The sequence below is a fragment of the Canis aureus genome, chromosome 10 (genome assembly GCF_053574225.1).
Source record: "Canis aureus isolate CA01 chromosome 10, VMU_Caureus_v.1.0, whole genome shotgun sequence".
Lineage (NCBI taxonomy): Eukaryota > Metazoa > Chordata > Mammalia > Carnivora > Canidae > Canis > Canis aureus.
Genome location: NC_135620.1, coordinates 65,073,668 through 65,090,171, shown reverse-complemented (window position 1 = coordinate 65,090,171; position 16,504 = coordinate 65,073,668). Strand labels below are relative to the sequence as shown.

General features: G+C 47.2%; 1 protein-coding gene across 4 annotated transcripts; it reads left to right on the top strand.

Moving 5' to 3' along the window:
• The first annotated feature begins 4,701 nt into the window (after positions 1 to 4,701).
• Positions 4,702 to 13,177, top strand: LOC144322606 (uncharacterized). 4 transcript variants are annotated; one of them, XM_077912822.1, is made up of 6 exons: positions 4,702 to 5,196; positions 6,141 to 6,938; positions 7,022 to 7,227; positions 9,562 to 9,660; positions 10,771 to 10,906; positions 12,086 to 13,171. In XM_077912822.1, the coding sequence occupies exons 2-5, from the start codon at positions 6,816 to 6,818 to the stop codon at positions 10,874 to 10,876; spliced, it is 534 nt and encodes a 177-aa protein (XP_077768948.1). In that variant the 5' UTR covers positions 4,702 to 5,196; positions 6,141 to 6,815; the 3' UTR covers positions 10,877 to 10,906; positions 12,086 to 13,171. The 4 variants fall into 4 exon arrangements, 3 of the variants coding, with proteins under 3 accessions (XP_077768948.1, XP_077768946.1, XP_077768947.1); XM_077912820.1 differs by having other exon boundaries at positions 4,709 to 5,315; XM_077912821.1 differs by having other exon boundaries at positions 4,709 to 5,315; positions 10,771 to 10,902; positions 12,086 to 13,169.
• The last annotated feature ends 3,327 nt before the right edge of the window (positions 13,178 to 16,504 follow it).

The window sequence follows — 16,504 nt, the reverse complement described above, 5'->3', positions numbered from 1 at the left end:
AGATAAGGTGACAAGTGGGGGCAGGAGCCGGACCAAAGAATCTAAGGGCTTGAACTTCATTGTTGGAGCGATAGAAATGTTTTTCCACAGGAGCATGGCTTAGCTAGGTTAGCATTTTGGAATAATGATTCTCAAATCTAGGAGACATGTGGCAGCAGAAATCCTCGGTGGAAGACACTGTCACTCTGGGTCTGGAAGCACACTCAAAGGCAGTGTGGGAAGGGAGAAGAAGTAGGATGATTAATCCCCAGGAAGAACCTGGGTGCCTAGTACTGATTGTAAAGTGCACATGAGGCCCTTCCAACAGAGGCCATACATGCTTAGACCCTAGTCCCAACAAGGGTCAGGAGCAAGCTGGCATCCAGAGATATCCTCTCTACTTAGAGCAACTAGTGTGATGATCACCCCATTTTTTCTGTGACTTTGGAATTCAGGTGAGAATATGCCTAATTCTCACACTTTCTTTTTGTAAAAAATTAATAAAACTAAAGAAGCACAACAATTCATACTCTGCTAAGTTAAGATGGAAAGAGCACAGATTTTGCAGACATGTAGACCTGTTCTCAGTCCTCATCCCATATCTATCTCTCAGGAGTATGGTCCAGATGAAATGAGATAGTTTATATGTTCCAGACTTACGACATGGCCCAAGCCTGGTCTGCTTATCATGCCTGCCCTCAGCAAAAGCTAGCATCATGTACACGGTTATGAGGTGCCCCAGCTCCCCCTATCTGTACACCATCCCCTAATATTGCCTCAGTCTCCTCTTTCTATAGCAGGGGCCAGGCATCAGCATGGTTTATACTGTGCCTACCCCAGGAAGAGCCACTGCAGCTGAGGTGCTCAGGAATAACTTGACTTGACCTAGGAAGCCTCTGGCTTCCCCAGTGATGGTCTAGACAGGTTAAGTAACATAACCCAAAAATGTGGAGGAGTTAATGCCCTCAGATAGATTTTGTCCATTATCACAGTCAGGACGCAGGAAAGAATGGACTAAGTCATAGTGGTTCCATTAGCCTTTCTGAGATTTCCCATATGGTCAAGCAACCTACTATGCTTTCTTGAGAAGCAGTAGCCAGCTCAATGAAGTGTCATCTTATATACATTTTTTTTCTTCTTTCATTGTCTCATTTCCCTTTTTTTCCTCACTTCTGCTTCCCTGGATTACACTTCTTAATGAAACATCACCATATGAGCTCTTTGGCTCTGACTCAACATTCTAGGAAACCCAAGTTATAATGATATGACCTATGCGGAGTACATAGTAGGTACTCAGTTAACGTCCTCTTTCTTCCCTCTTGGCCATGTATATCCTTCTTGTTCCTCATAGTTTTCAGTCAGGATCAGTTGAGATAATACGTGAAGAAGTACTTCGTGAATTCTTTCTGTGAATAGCAATTTTGCTATACAGTGTAAAGCATCATCACAAAGTAATTGGCACAGTTGCACTAACCAGTCAAGTGGCTTTGCTTTCATGTGGTAGACAGACATACTCATTCTTACTCACCATGGAAGAATGATTGATGTCACATCTTTGTTAATAGCTGGGGTACCTTGGCAAAGTGGCTTCTCTTCTCTGAGCCAGGTTTCCTCATCTCTAAAATGGGGATCACAGTATCTAACCTGTCTCATTGTTCTGAGGTTTTAAGAAAATCACGGGTACTGACTTGATTTATAACCCTTCAAGTGTTGTGAAAAGTAGAAGGGGTATTGTTACCACCAGAAAGGTAGCAGCTCAACAATACTTGTCAAGTAAATGGTTGCTTATGAAATGTAGAAAACCAATTCAGATACAAGGTTTGATGTCAGCGAGGTATGCATCCCGGTCCTCGATTTATAAATCTCTTTGAGAATCTGAAGGAAGAGAATGGGAATGATGCTTTATTTTTGGTGAATGCATTAAACATTGCTTCTCTGGATGTTGCAAATGCAGTCCAAAAGTAAGGCAGCAATAACAGTGTTCTGGGGTGGTAAAACAGAGGAGAGCCATTTATTTAGTTGACATAGGATTAAGCTGGCAACAAACTTCAGGGATTTATACTTATCATAACTTACATATTTTGTTTGTATATTTTCTGTATTACTTAGATCAATAGATTACTTAATCTCTCCAAACATTCTAGGAGGTAGGTATGAATTTCTCCATTTTCAGGTAAAGAAACTAAGATTTGCAGAAGTTTGGCCACTTGCCTCAAATATCAAAGCTAATAGTTCTGTGGGGCCAATATTTGAAACAAGATATGTGTCATTCGAAATCTGTACTTGTTCCTCTATACCAGGCTGCTGTCTGAAAGTTTTATCCTCCTTTTTACAACTTTCTTATTCCTTTTCAAATTGTGCCCTCTAAAATCTATTTGACACTGGAAATGAATTTCTACAACTGCAAGGAGAACTAAAAAACCAAACCAAACCAAACACATTGACTCCCCAACAACCAGTAGCTCTCAAAAACCATAAGATTGTTTTGTAGTGTTTGCCAATTTCCAGGGTGTAAATATTCCCACTGTGGCTGATTTAAGCTACCAACTTGACATCACTGAATGCAAGGTGAGAAGGAGATGTCACCAACAGGCGCACACAGGACCTAGGACCCACCCCCTTCAGCTGGGATCTCAGCATTCCAACAACAGCACTATGGGATAAGTGACAATGAATATCCCTGTCTTCAAATTTGTTGGTTTGTTGTTTGTTTACAGTTTATTTGGAAGATAAAAACACCTTAATTAAGAGGACACTCTGTAATCTCTTTTTACCACTTATGCTAGCACCCAGCTTGGGAAAAGTTAGAGGTGAATAGATTAAAGTAAGTAGCAGTATCCACAGGTGCAACCCTTTGGGAAAGCACTAGTGTAAGAAATATCAAGTTGCAAAGATGGCCGTAGTTTTGACCAGTAATCCCACTGTCATTTATCTGGGCAGTCAGTCCTGCTGAAGGAAAATCTAAGTGGCAGGAGCGTGCACTGCAGTGTTATCTACAAAAGAAAACAAAGAAATCATAAAACACCTACAGACCCTCTTGATACCCAGCACCGGGCAATGCGTAGCTTAAGTGCTTGTGGTAAACAGAATAATGGCCACCCCAAAATGCCCACACCCTAATCCCTGGAGCTTATGAATATAGTCCATGACATTAAAAAAGGGACCTACTTTGCAGATATAATTAAAGTTGCAGACCTTAAAATAGATTAACCTGGATTATCTAGATGGACTCAGGACCATTAAATGAGCCTTTAAAGGAAGAGAACTTTCTCTAAGTGGAGCAGATGAGTGTGGCAGAAGGGAAATCAAAGAGATTCCAAGTACAAAAAGGACTTGATGTGCACCGTTGCTGGCTCTGAATGGAGGCGCCTGCAGGCAAGAGCCAGAAGGAAGCTTCTAGGGGTTAAGAGTTGGCCCCAGTTAACAACCAGCAAGGACACGGGACCTTTGCCCTCTAAGGGCAAGCAACCGAATTCTGCTAATAACCTGAATAAACTTGGGAGTAAATTCTGCCCCAGGGCCTCCAGATAAGAGTCCAAGCCACTGACATTTGATTTTAACCTGTGAGGCCTAGAATTCTGACCTACAGACCTGTGAAATAATTCATTTAGATTGTTTTAAGCTGTTAAATTTGCAGTAATGTTTGTGGCAGCAGTAGAAACCTAATATAGTACTGTTCATCTCTATGAAGTAATATTACATTCATATTTTAAAGTGATCATCATAAAGATCTTGTAGGAACACAGAGAGCTCTTTGTGGGATGACGTAAGTGTAAAAACAAAGATCGCTGCATGAATTCCTTATGACCTCTCGCATTAAAAATATATGCAAATGAAGGCCAGAACAAAAAGAGAACACGCAAAGAGAAATAATTCGGACTTGGAGAGGGACACTTCTTTCTTCAAGGGTCTAAGCATCACTTCTCGGAGAGAACTTGCACAGATCTCTCTTGACCAGGAGGTCCTCACTCTACATAGGACTGGCATTCCTCGGGAGACCAAGGGACTCGAGCTGCCACTGAGTCACCAACACCTTTTCTCCACCTACAGAAACAATGAAGTCAATGTGGAGAGTCTTCTCTATGCTAAGTCCTGTCATCTTTTCCGTCTTGAACCCATGGCACCTGCTCCCACCTGGCAGACAATCAGCGGTGCCAAATCCAAGACGTAGAAATAGAAAGAACACGGAATGGAAATCTTGGACAAGGATGATCATGTTGCCTTCAGCAGTTACTTTTTTTTTCCACTCGTGGGTGATTTTGCTGTTGCCTGTTGTTAGTATCGTCACGTCTGGAACTTGTCCTCTGCCTGAATTGGTAGAATGAAGCACTCTTCACCTTGCCAGGAGGAGAGCATGACCCAGCACCTCGTCTGAATCCTGGTAGCCACAGAAAGGCAGGCAACTATCCCCACCCCACCCAGCAGCTTCCAAAAGGGAGAAGGGAATGGTGGGCGCAAACTGTGCTGGGACTATTCTGATGTGGGGTGAACAGAATTGAGTCTAACAAAAAGGAAATTTCTATTTAGAAATGGTCCTATAAGAGAGTGGCTGCAAGCTCACACATGCCTCCCCACCTCCAGCCGGGGGCTGGGATAGGGAACGAGGGATGCTGCAGACCCAAGCTGCCTCCAGCTGCTTATCGCTGGAGTAACTCGTCCAAAATGACAGAAGCAATGGTGTTGGCTGCTGGGCTCCAACGTAGGCTTCCTGGAAGTGGCCACTTCCACCTCTAAGTCTTCAAGAGTGACGTGGGCAAACCAGCCACATCCAGAAGAGCATCTCCGGGAAAGCAATGATCACTAACTTCCTATGGGCCCAGCACTGTGCTCAGCACTGTGCTTATTAGCTCACTGATGACTCCACAATGCAGACCAAAAGATTGAGCCACAGAAGTAGACAAGTGGCTTAGCCACAGTCACCTGGCTTTCCCCACACAGCTCAATCTCCACCGACCTCTCCATCCCATCATGTTACCTGTCGGATACCAAGAAAGTGAAGGGTCAGGAAATTGAGTTACTTAATATGTGACTCGACACAATGAGGACTTCTACTCTGGGAAAAGGACACCAAAAAGTCACAGAGAGTGGCCTCAGCTTTCAGAAGGGCTGCCACAAGGGAGAAACAAACAGAACTCTTCTGTGTGGCTCTGGAAAACTAATGGGGTTTGGTGGTAGGACTAGGGGAACAGAAATAACAGGATGGAAACGTACATCCAGGTATGACACTCATCACTCGTGCAGTGGGAGTGATGGCCTGCATCCGGTCAATGGAGGGAGATGGATCCCTGCTCCTGCAGCTCTCCAGGCCCCACGCAGGGGGTGGATTTCTGCATTAGGTGGGGGATGCCCTTCCCACCTTGAAAATGCCTTGAGCTTATGAATTGTGATTCCTTGCTGGGTCTACAGTTAAACGGAAAGGAAACTAGCACTTCTTTTTTTTGTTTAAGATTTTATTTATTTATTTGAGAGAGAGAGAGAGAAGAGTGTGTGTGTGTGTGTGTGTGTGTGTGTGTGTGTGTGTGTGTCTGTGGGGGGAGCAGAGGGAGAGGGAGAGAATCCCAAGTAGACTCCACACTGAGCAGGAGCCTGATGTGGGGCTCGATCCCAGGACCCTGAAATCATGACCTGAACCAAAAGCAGGTGCTTAACCAACTGAGCCACCCAGGCACCCCAGGAAACTAGCATTTCTGAAGCTCTCGTCCGTACCAGCAAATTCGCCAGGCTTTCCTTGCTTCTCTCCACACTTAACCCTCACACCACATCTTACCTCGCCTGATGGGCAGGGAGCAGACCCTTCCTATCTACACAACCGGATTCAGGTGCCTTGCAACCAACATTTGCCATGCCTATTTCGGTGACAAGTGCCAGACAAGGAGCCCTGGGAATTGAAGTTACTGGCCACCAGCTCTCCTAAATGACCCGTGTCCTGGCTTGTGCTCTGCAAAGGGCCATTCTCACCTCTAGGAGAACATCAGTTGAATGCAGCAGGCAGAAAAAGAGAGGGAGGGGGAGAAGTAAAAATGTGAGGATAGTTTTTCCCAGCCTAGGGGATACAGATGTTGAAACTCTGTTCTTGTCTTCATTTTTAAGATTAGTATTTTATTTGCAAGTATGTGAATTAACTGACTGAGTGCCTGAGATAACAGGGTCTTCCCCAACAGACAGGTCATGCTCCAGCTACAATGGACACAGAGGGATACAGAGGCATGGGATTCCCAAGACGGTTCTTCTCTCCCAGGAGGGCTGGCACCTCCTTCGCCTGGCTCTCATTCCTGTCTTCATTCCTGCCTCTCCCCCAGCAGCCGGCCCCGGGCCAGCCTGGAAATGCAGCCGGATGACCATGGAGAATGGAAAGAAAGTGTCCGTGTGCATGTGTGCAGAGCCACGAGAAAGCACAGAATGAGGAGACGGGGAAGGAGGAGAGAAGTGGAGAAGGAGAGAAAGCATGAGGGGGAGTGATGTGTGGGAGGAGGCGGGAAGAGAAGGGGGCAGCAGGAGGGGACAACACGGAGCCCAACAAGAGGGGCCGGTGCACCAGACAGGCTGGGGCATGGAGAATGAGATCAAGGCAAGGGGAGCCCGATCTAGGAGAGAATCAGAGGAGGACAGGTTGAGGGGAGCTGGGCCTCTGGGAGACCAAGGGAAGCACTGCAGAAAATTCCAAAGGAAGACGAGAGAAAATGGAGAAAAAGGAGAGCTATCCCACTTCAGCCCCACAAAGGAGAGAAAGCAAGGCCAAGAAAGCCAGAGAGGTTAAGCGCCTCGCCCGAATCACCTAGCACAGCTGGGACACAAACCAGCTGGAACTCTGAGCCCACACGCGTTGCCACTGCACTATGCTGCCCCCCCCAAGCAGTCTGCCACGAAGTGGAACCCACAGGAACCTTAGCTCGGGGGAAGGGTCCGTGTCCCAGCCTGCCACCCTGCCCCAGCATGCCAGGCCTCGCTGCCCAGACCAGGTGGGCCTGCGACAAAGGTGGGCATAAACGGGTCCTCCACGGTTAGGAGCCATGCTCTCATTTCTAATTGTTTTCCGCAAAAGCTCACCAGAGTAGCAAGGGTGGCTTCTCCGTTTAAACCAGACCCTGATGAGGAAGGCATTACAAGGGAGCGGCGGGCTCGGAACGCATCCTATAACTTGCACCTGGGCCATCTTCTGATGTTTAGTCAACGTGACAAGCACTGCTGGCCATCGAGCTTTGTCGGAACTCTGTCCAAGCTGGGGAGCAACCTTGCCCATGCAAGGAGGTGAGGTTCTATTCAGGCTCCTCACTTTATTGAGTACCTGCCAAGCGCCTGGCATGGTCTCCTGTAAAGCACAAGAAGTTCCTTATGAGGTTTCCCACTATCATTGTCCACACTGTCCTTGAGAAATTAAAGCTCAGAGAGTTCAAATGACCTGCCTAGATGGTTGATAGTCCTCCCAAAGGAGCGCTCCCTGCCAGCATCGCCAAGCTGCACCAAGCCGTACAGGGACACCGTTTTACTTGTTGAGCAGATTCTGATGGGTACGGCAGCAAACAGTTGTTCTTTCCCACCACTCTCCATTAACAAGGCCTCAGTGAGCACTTCTTTACCTGCCTTCCGAGGTAGGGGTGTGGGGGGGATAATCACATGGGTCTCATAACCTTTCCAGCATTCCTGGATATGAAATCTTCCAGTTACTTTAATTCACAAGAATGTTCTCATTTTAATAATTAAAAAAAAAAAAAAAAGCCTGTCCAGGATAATAATGCTGCAGCTGAATCTAGCTAAAACCTCTCCTCTCTGCCTGCAGTCAAGTAGCCTCTGCTTCTGGGGTGGACACCTACTGTGGGCCATTCTGGTGCCAGGCAAGGGCTTTCAGTAGGGTCATTTCTACACTGGGTGGAAGTCAAATACCATCCTCTCATTCTAGGGGACACACAGGGAGCCCTCTTAGCATGTCCTTCATGGATGGCACCTGGCTTTACGATCTGGAGGTATCTGGTGCTCATCCAAACACCCAGCATACAGGCTGAAGAGACCTGATTTCACTTCTATTGACGCCCTGACAAGTCCTGGATGCCCTCCAGCCCTGTGGACATGACACTCACACTGTAACACGTAACTCCATCCACTGGGCATGTCTTTGTTCATTCTGCTTAATTTCAATGAGAACTCCTGACCAAAGAAAAGGGCTGGCTTATGCCTTCATAGAGAGATGGGTCACTTGTTAAAAAGCATTGATGCAACACTCAGAGGCTCAAAATAAATTTCTCATTAACTCTGAGTCACAGAAGCAAGCACTTTGCACTAAAAAAAAAAAAAAAAAAAAAAAAAAAGGCATTCTAGCCAGTGGATTTCCAAGGTTGTGGTCCCATGCTTAGGGCCCGCCACACTGGGGTCTGGGTGGGGGAGGGCATCGAGTTCTGTTAGCTGAAGAAGTTACTTTCAAATCACCTGTCCAATCACCCTTACCAACCAGTAGATCTCTGGTTATTGACTTATTCATCACCTCCTATCAAAACAGCAGTCACCAATGCGGCTGACAGAAAGACTTCGCTAGGGCACAGCAGGGTGTTTCACTCAGTGTTTCATTCACCAACTCAGATAGGCTGGAACTAGTTTCCCAGAATCTCCTCTGCTGTGTGATTGCAGGAGAAAATGGTCAAAAGAGGAATTCACACGAAATGTGGAAGACCAAGGCAAAGCACTAGCTATTGTTTTCAGAAGCCAATCATGAGCATATGATGACAGGCACGGAGGAGCCCTCTGGGTCCTCATTGTCCCCAATTCTCTTTAGCTCTGTGTGCCCCTGTTCCTCTGCACGCTGAGGCTCCAGGGTCACCACAGGTGCCTTGGCTCCAGAACCAAGGAGTTACCTGCTGCACAGAGGGAGCCACACGTTGATGACAGACACAGTCAGCAGAGGCATGAAATGTCATAAATAGAGTAAAACGTCCAGTTCTAAGGTGTGAAAACACAAAGAAAACCTATTTTTTAGTAGCATTAAGTAGGTAGTTTTTAGAGTAATTGAAGAAAACCGATTTTAGGAATACTATTGATTACCGACCCGGTATTTAGAGTAATCTGTGGGGAGATTAGCAGACTTCCAATTTTCAAAATCTAGTAAGGAAGAGCCTAACATAAAAGGAGTGTGGGCTCCAGGCAGTAAGAACGAGGAGGTCCTTCGAAGGGTCACCCAACCAACTTTGTATGACAAAGAAGATGAAGTGGCCCAGGACCTGTATAAATTCTAAACACCCGGGTTTACCTAGCTAAGGATTGTTATAAGTCCCTTACTCTGGGGGAATTTGGAAGATAGTATCTAAACTCCATTTTAAAATCCTATTGTGGGGATCCCTGGGTGGCGCAGCGGTTTAGAGCCTGCCTTTGGCCCAGGGCGTGATCCTGGAGACCCGGGATCGAATCCCACGTCGGGCCCCCGGTGCATGGAGCCTGCTTCTCCCTCTGCCTGTGTCTCTGCCTCTCTCTCTCTCTCTCTCTCTCTCTCTCTCTCTCATAAATAAATAAAAATTTAAAAAAAAAACTTAAAAAATTTTTAAAAAATTAAAAAATAAATAAATAAATAAATAATAAAATCCTATTGTGTATACACAGTGGCTATGGATATGAGGAAGCACGGTGGATCGCTATCTGCATGGATGCTGGGGCAGTTTTCCCAGGTTCAAATCCTGTCTCTGCTTACTTACAAGTGAGGTGAGCTCCAGCTCCCTGTTCCTCAGTTTCCTCATCTGTAAGATGGGGGTAATAATAGTACATATCTCACAGAGATGTTTTGAAAATTAAAGGAGCAAATATTTGGAAAGCACTTCGAAGAGTTCTTGGCCCATGGCAGATGCTCTACAGGTTATTTGTGATAGAGGAACATATTTAGTGTTTATTCCATAGTGTGAATTCAGCCTTCCCAGTAAAACCTTTCTGCTGATTTCCTGCTTCTAGTTAGAGACCCTCTCTCCAAATTCACACCTAAGAATTGCTGCAACTGGTATTACTCTCCTGGCAGTTGCATGTAAGGTCATGGTGTTGAGGGTGAGCAAACCCAGGAGAGCCACCTTCTTAGAAACTCAGCTTTGCAAAGACTGATCCTTGGCCTTCCTGGTTGGGCTTCAATTCCTAAGTGGAACCACTGAGTCCCTCCAAATAATATCTCTGGATGTTTTGCCAGAACCTGGTTTGAAAGACCTCTTCTCTTGCCCCTGCCCCGTGGGTTCTGACTCTGGGTTTCGCACAACTGACAAGGAGCTGTAGGCTCATTACTCCCACTTACTATCACATCCCTACTGGCTCTCCTGGGAATCTTAGAAAATCGATCGACTTTCCCTGCCCTGCTGCAGGGCAAAGACAGGCCGTTCCTCTCAGTTTGGGGCTATGTGTTTTCACTTTGTGATCCCTTCCTTGTGGCTTTAACGTTTTTTCTCAGTCACCATATCATGGCCAGGAGTTGGTCTTCCCAAACAGGCCTGGTGCCCACTAACCCCCTTTGTGTGATTGTTCTGCATTAGGTCCTGGGGGAAAGTGCAGAGGCAGTCAGGCAGTAATGAACATGAATTCAGAGAAGGCATCTTGCTCTGGGCCCACCGCCTCCTCAGCAAGCCATCGACCATGGGCTTATAGGCCCTGGTGGGCATCTGGAGGGGAATGGGATAGAGGGAGAAATGCAGGCCACCTTGTCACAGAAAAGCAGCTGAAAGCTGTCACTGTTTACAAGTGACAACTTCAATTCCACAAATGTCCTTCAGTTCATACACTGGCATGTACCCATTTGCAAGTGTAAGATCCCTCCCAGTGGTGCTGTCTTCTTTTTAGGGCCCTGATCAGTGGAGATGCTTTGCGTCAGAAGAATTCCCTGAGCACATGCTGGGCCAAGCCTCGAGGAGGCAGAAATCAATCAGCCTTGGCAGCTGCCTCGTAGGTGCTCACAGTCACATGAAGATACAGGCAAGTAGGTGAACCACAGGATAGAGGGGTGCATGCTGAAGAGGGATGCCCAGTATGGTGAGAAGTGGAGGAGCCTCCATCTCTGCTGGGGCCCAGAAGAGGCTCCCCCATGGAGGCGAAGGTGCATGAGGGGCTTCCAAGCAGACATTTCCAGGGGGCTGATGGGTATACTAGCCCACTGCTTCACCAGGAGGTCTTGGCTGGAGACAAAGCTGGAGCCCTCTGCACCGTGATAGTGATTGGAATCAGAGCAACTGATGGCCTGATCCAGGGCTGGTGGGAATGAGAAGAGGCTTTTGGTCCAAACACAGACGAGTGCTCAAGATATCCAGGGACTGACTACCAGTGCTTGAGAATGGAGGGGATGTGAACTCACAGAGGAAGCCAAGGCCCTGCAGGGTGTTTCGTCAGGTTCCAGGAACGGCCAGTTCTCCCCTCTGCCAGCCCCTTTCCCTGGACAGGGACAACTTTCTTCCAGACTCTCCAGCATTTTACAAATGTGTTATCAAGCACACCAGGAGGCAGGTTTCAGGTTCCCCTGCGGCAGGAACGTGTGTGCCATAGTCCCTGGGCTCTCGGCAGAGCTCAGAGCTCAGCCGTCCCCGGAGCTTCAGGAATGAGAACTACTTCTCCATTCCAAGCAGCCTCCTGAGATCTAATTCCTTGTCACAGGAAAGAGGAAGAACAGGCTCCAGCTCCCTCAGGGTCTGTTCTCCCTCCGGGGCTGCCCTCTCACCCACCCTGCCAGGCTGCGAGCCCAGCAGAATAGGAAGCTTAGCCACTCATCCTCGGAGGCTCGGTGCCCGTGAGCTCTCTGCTCCTGACACAAAGAGGAACAGCAATGATGTGAATTCTGCACCTCAGAGACATGAGGATGTGGGAGTTGAGAATGGTCCCCCCAACTCCCCAGTAGAAAGATTTTTTTTTCTGGGGTGACTTTGGAGATCCAGCATATGCAGTGTGCAAAACTTAAAACAGAACACTCAGAAGGGTAGGAATATAAACACCCACCTGCTTTTCCAAGGACATAAAATAGCTTTTAGAGTGACACAAAGCCTCCTTTTTGTGCATATTTCACTCCATAGGGCACTTCCTAAATGAGTCGATGAATCTGGGTCCAGAAATTCTATCATGTGACTTAACCAGCTTTTTTTTTTTTTTTTTCCATCCACCCTGATTGAAGCTGAAACATTCCAGGGAAAATCACTTTCCAAAACTTACACTTCTCCGGAGAGGCAGAAAATAACTCTCTTTCAAATCCACTGTAAAGATTTCACTTTAAAAAATAAAATAAAGTAGAATAAAATGGAACCAAACACTCCTGGCATCTAATCTGACTACAAATTGAAAACTATACTAGTGTTTACATGGTTTGGGGTTTTATTAGGAAAAAGCTGCCCAGCATTAATAATATGATGTTTAGCTGGAATGGAATTCCAGCTCTCCCTCTTTCCAGACTCTGGGGAAGTGAGAACACCCTGTCCATGCTCCGGGCCTCCACAGGCTCCTCCAAGAAGGAGATGCTTGGTTTAGGATGCAAATAAGAATCACGGCCACCGTGGATCTGACATCATGGATCTCCACAGTTAAGACCTACATGGTTTCCCACACCCATGGGACCTGGGTCATCAATTTCACTGTACGAATGAGGAAACTGAGGCTCAGGCAGATTAAGTTCTTTGCCTAAGACCACACAGGCAGTAAGTAGGGGGATGCCAATTTGCATCTGAGTTTCTTTTATCATTTGTCAGATGCCTTGATTCATCCAACTGACTCAGTGGTTCTCAAAAGCATGTGCGTGCGTGTGTGTGTGTGTGTGTGTGCATATGAGAGAGACAGGCAGACCAACAGACAGACAGATTGACAGACTGCTTTTGCCTCCTCTGGGATAGTTCCCCGGGTCTGGAGATATTTTGAATATCACAACCAGGGAGTGCTAATAGCATCCAATGGGATGCGAGTAAATATCTTACCATGCACAGAACAGCTCCCCCACCACGAAGACTTAATCTGACCCCAAGTGTCAACAGAACCGAGATTGGAAACTCTGAACTAAGTGCCTGATGAAGACCTGAGCACCTGAAGTTCCAAAGGAAACACACAGAGATGCTTGTTCTCACAGTCATACACCAAGACAATGAGGGGGATCCCTGGGTGGCGCAGCGGTTTAGAGCCTGCCTTTGGCCCAGGGCGCGATCCTGGAGACCCGGGATCAAGTCCCACATCGGGCTCCCGGTGCATGGAGCCTGCTTCTCCCTCTGCCTGTGTCTCTGCCTCTCTCTCTCTCTCTCTCTCTCTCTGTATCTGTCATAAATAAATAAAATATTAAAAAAAAAAGACAATGAGGATTTCTTAATAATTGACAAGTTCTGTCATCAGTAGAAAAGAATACCCACATTTTTCTTGTATGTTATTTCAAAGAGATGTGGTTTATTTCAACTTATATATTTGGGAGAGAAATAACAGAGTGATTTCCTTTTCCTTTCTCTGAATCATAATGGAACCTTATCATGCTGGGGCCATTATAGTAGAAGTCATAGAGTCCAGCCCCAAAAGCATGACTCCCCTTTGGAAATTTCCCGAGGAGACCCCTGAGAGGCAGTGGGAAGTCTGGACCACTGGTTCACAGTGTAGCATCGAGACTTTCTGCGATGGGGGGAGGGTTGGGGTTTTGAAGTGCTTCTTCAGGGGGAGTCATCCTTCAGAAGCCCCCAAAGCCAGAGCTTGATGAGTTGGGGTACTTCGTAGGAGTGGGCTTGACAGATTTAAAAAGAAGAAAGGAAGAAGAAGAAGACGACTACGACGAAGAAGAAGAAGGAGAAGGAGGAGGAGGAGGAGGACAAGCAGGAAGATGAGGAGGAGGAGGACGAGGAGGAGGAGAAGAAGAAGGAGAAAATACAGAATCACTGGAACCACACCCCGGAAGATTCCAGAAAATGGGCAAAGGGGGCAAAGGAGAAGAGGAGAGCTCAAGGGGCCAATAAACCATGGAATTGGATAGAAAGGGGGAAATGGAAGAATGTACAGGGGGCTTGTCGTGAACATGGCCAGGGTTTGTCTTGGAGGGCCCTAGCCGCTTCTCTTAGGGGTACCAGGTGAGATAAGGATCCCAATGAACGCAACACAATCCTGCTTCGACTCCGTGGAAGTACCTAGTTCCCCTGCGTGAGGTCCTAGCTTATCCTGTCATCTGAAATTCAGAAAGGACAGCTCTCCAGTTAGAGGCAGGAATCAGGGCACTGCCGCGCTGCCCCGCCGGCCAGGTAAGGCCTTCCTAGGGAGAAGGGCACCCATGTGCTCACACTCAGCCACTGCAAGCCCCCCGGGGACACCTGGGGTCTGCAAAGGCCAGTCTTATAGTCTTATGAGCTTTCTGGGGACACGTGCGGGGACTGCAGCCTGGAAGCAGGACGGAGAAGACGTGATGTGTCTGGGGCCACGTACGCACAAAGCCTCGAGGAGGATGCGTTCCAAGCCATGCGGGGCCCGCAGAGCCTGGGCAGAAGCCGGCCTGTGCCATACTGTACTTAGCCTGTGCTCTCCAATTTCATCATTTCTGGCTCAAAATGGGCCTGCAATTTTCATTTCTTTATGGGCTTAAGTAATCTATTGCAAATGTCACCAGCAGGCTGTAATGCATTCTTGCCGAGGAAACTGTTCTTTCTCTTCAGTAACTTTCTGGTTGAAGATTTGCCGGGCCGGGTGACTGTTTTACATTAGCTATAATGGTGTTTACATTGGATGCACCGCTGTTTAAATCACTGGACATATTTGTTATGAGTAGGGAGGCAGTGGCATTGTTCAGCCCGAGTATCTGGGTTTCGGGGGGGCGGGGGGGAGGCCTGGTGCTTCTATTAGTATTGATAATATTTTACAAGAGACCTTGCAGAGATGTTTATAATAATAGCAATGCTGTTTATCTTACCAGGATTATGTTGAAGCAACTTTAATTGTATTCATATTAAACATATCAATGTTAGAACTGATGTAATATGTTTAGCATTAATATGAAGGTTGCTAAGTTGGGGGCTTTTGAGATAGAATTAAAGAGCTCGGAAGACAATGGGACATATGGAAAGCATTTGGGGGGTTTCTGTTCTTGTCTAACAAGAAGGATTAGTGCGTTCGCCGAAATACAGTGTAAGACGTACAGTGGGTTGTACCGCCGGCATCTGTCTCCCTTACGATGGAGTCCTCTTGGCTTGTGTGTGCACACGATTGCTCTCCAGTCCTTATGTTTCCCAGGCTCCACCAAAGCCCAAATGTCAGGGATACTTCAGATGCTTTGCAGCTGGCTGTCGCACCCAGAGATGTTTCAAAATGGATTTTGTAATGGCGTATAAAAGTCCCACATTGTGCACGGGCGGTTATTGAGTGTGATATAGTGTGCACAAGAATGTTCCAAATTCCCTCCGCGCTGTATCCATCAATCTGGCTCTATTAGGGTTGGCAGGATAATGGCTGGAGTGCGGCTCTGGACTTTATCTCCAGCTGAAAGAAGCGTCCTAATTATCCACTCATCAGAGCTACCCCACTCCTGGCTCAGGGAGACCACTGCCAGCTCAGGCCCAGAAATTCCAAATCCTCACAGTCACTGGCCAGGCCCTCAGAGGCCAGGACGCAAGACTGTGTCCAGCCCCTGGCTGGGGAATCATGGTCCCAATAAATCCTGGCAACCTGTGTGACTCCCCAGCTGGACGCACAGTCCGTTTAAGCCATCAAGGTCCAGTTTCCTGCTCCTCTTTCCTCCTGTGCTGCCCAGTTCCCTGGGCCCAGGCCACTTCCTGAGGTGGACACTGGGACGCAGCTCAGGGCAGAGCTCTAGCAGGGCAACTGAGCACATCATGCACTTGTTATTGGCGTACCTAAAAAGACGTAGTGGAGCATTAGGGCTTTGTAGGAAATGAATGGTTTGCTTGACGGAGACATGTCTGTTTTCTAGCAGAATACTCAAAGACTAGCTCTAAAATAATTTCTTCTCTACATGATACTGCTCACAAGTATTATCCCATAAGCTTGTGTTATCATCATCATCCTTTTCATGCCCATTTTACTGATGAGGAAACTAAGGCTCAGAGAGATGAGAGGAGTTGCCCATTTGCTCACTGGTTATTTCTGGAACTCCTATGTGCTGGCCACTCAGACTATAGAGGTAAGAGTCCCTTTACCACTTCAGTTGATGAGTGACTGAGAACAGAGTAAACACATGGGTTCGCCAGCTCCATGTATCTTTCCCTTCCTGAGCCACTATGCTGCCTGCCTTCCAGAAAATTCCCAGGAGATGTGCAAATGTGGGAGGGGATCAGGGTGGAGCACATGCATAAATAGCTATAATGTAAGGTGCAAAGAACTTCAGAGCCACGAGAGCTGGTGTGGTGGGATTTGAGAAAAGGAATAGACAGGGATTGGCAAGACACAGAAGCCTCATGGAGGAGGTGAGATTTGAGCTATGCTTGGGAAATCAATAGGATTGAAGCAGGCAAAGGAAGAGTAGGACACTCGAGGCAAAGGTATGGGGCAGGAAAGCAGGAGGCACCTGTGGAGACTGGCAGGTAGTTTCCTTTGGGTTCCAGTGATGGGTAAAGGGATGGAGTGGTCCCAC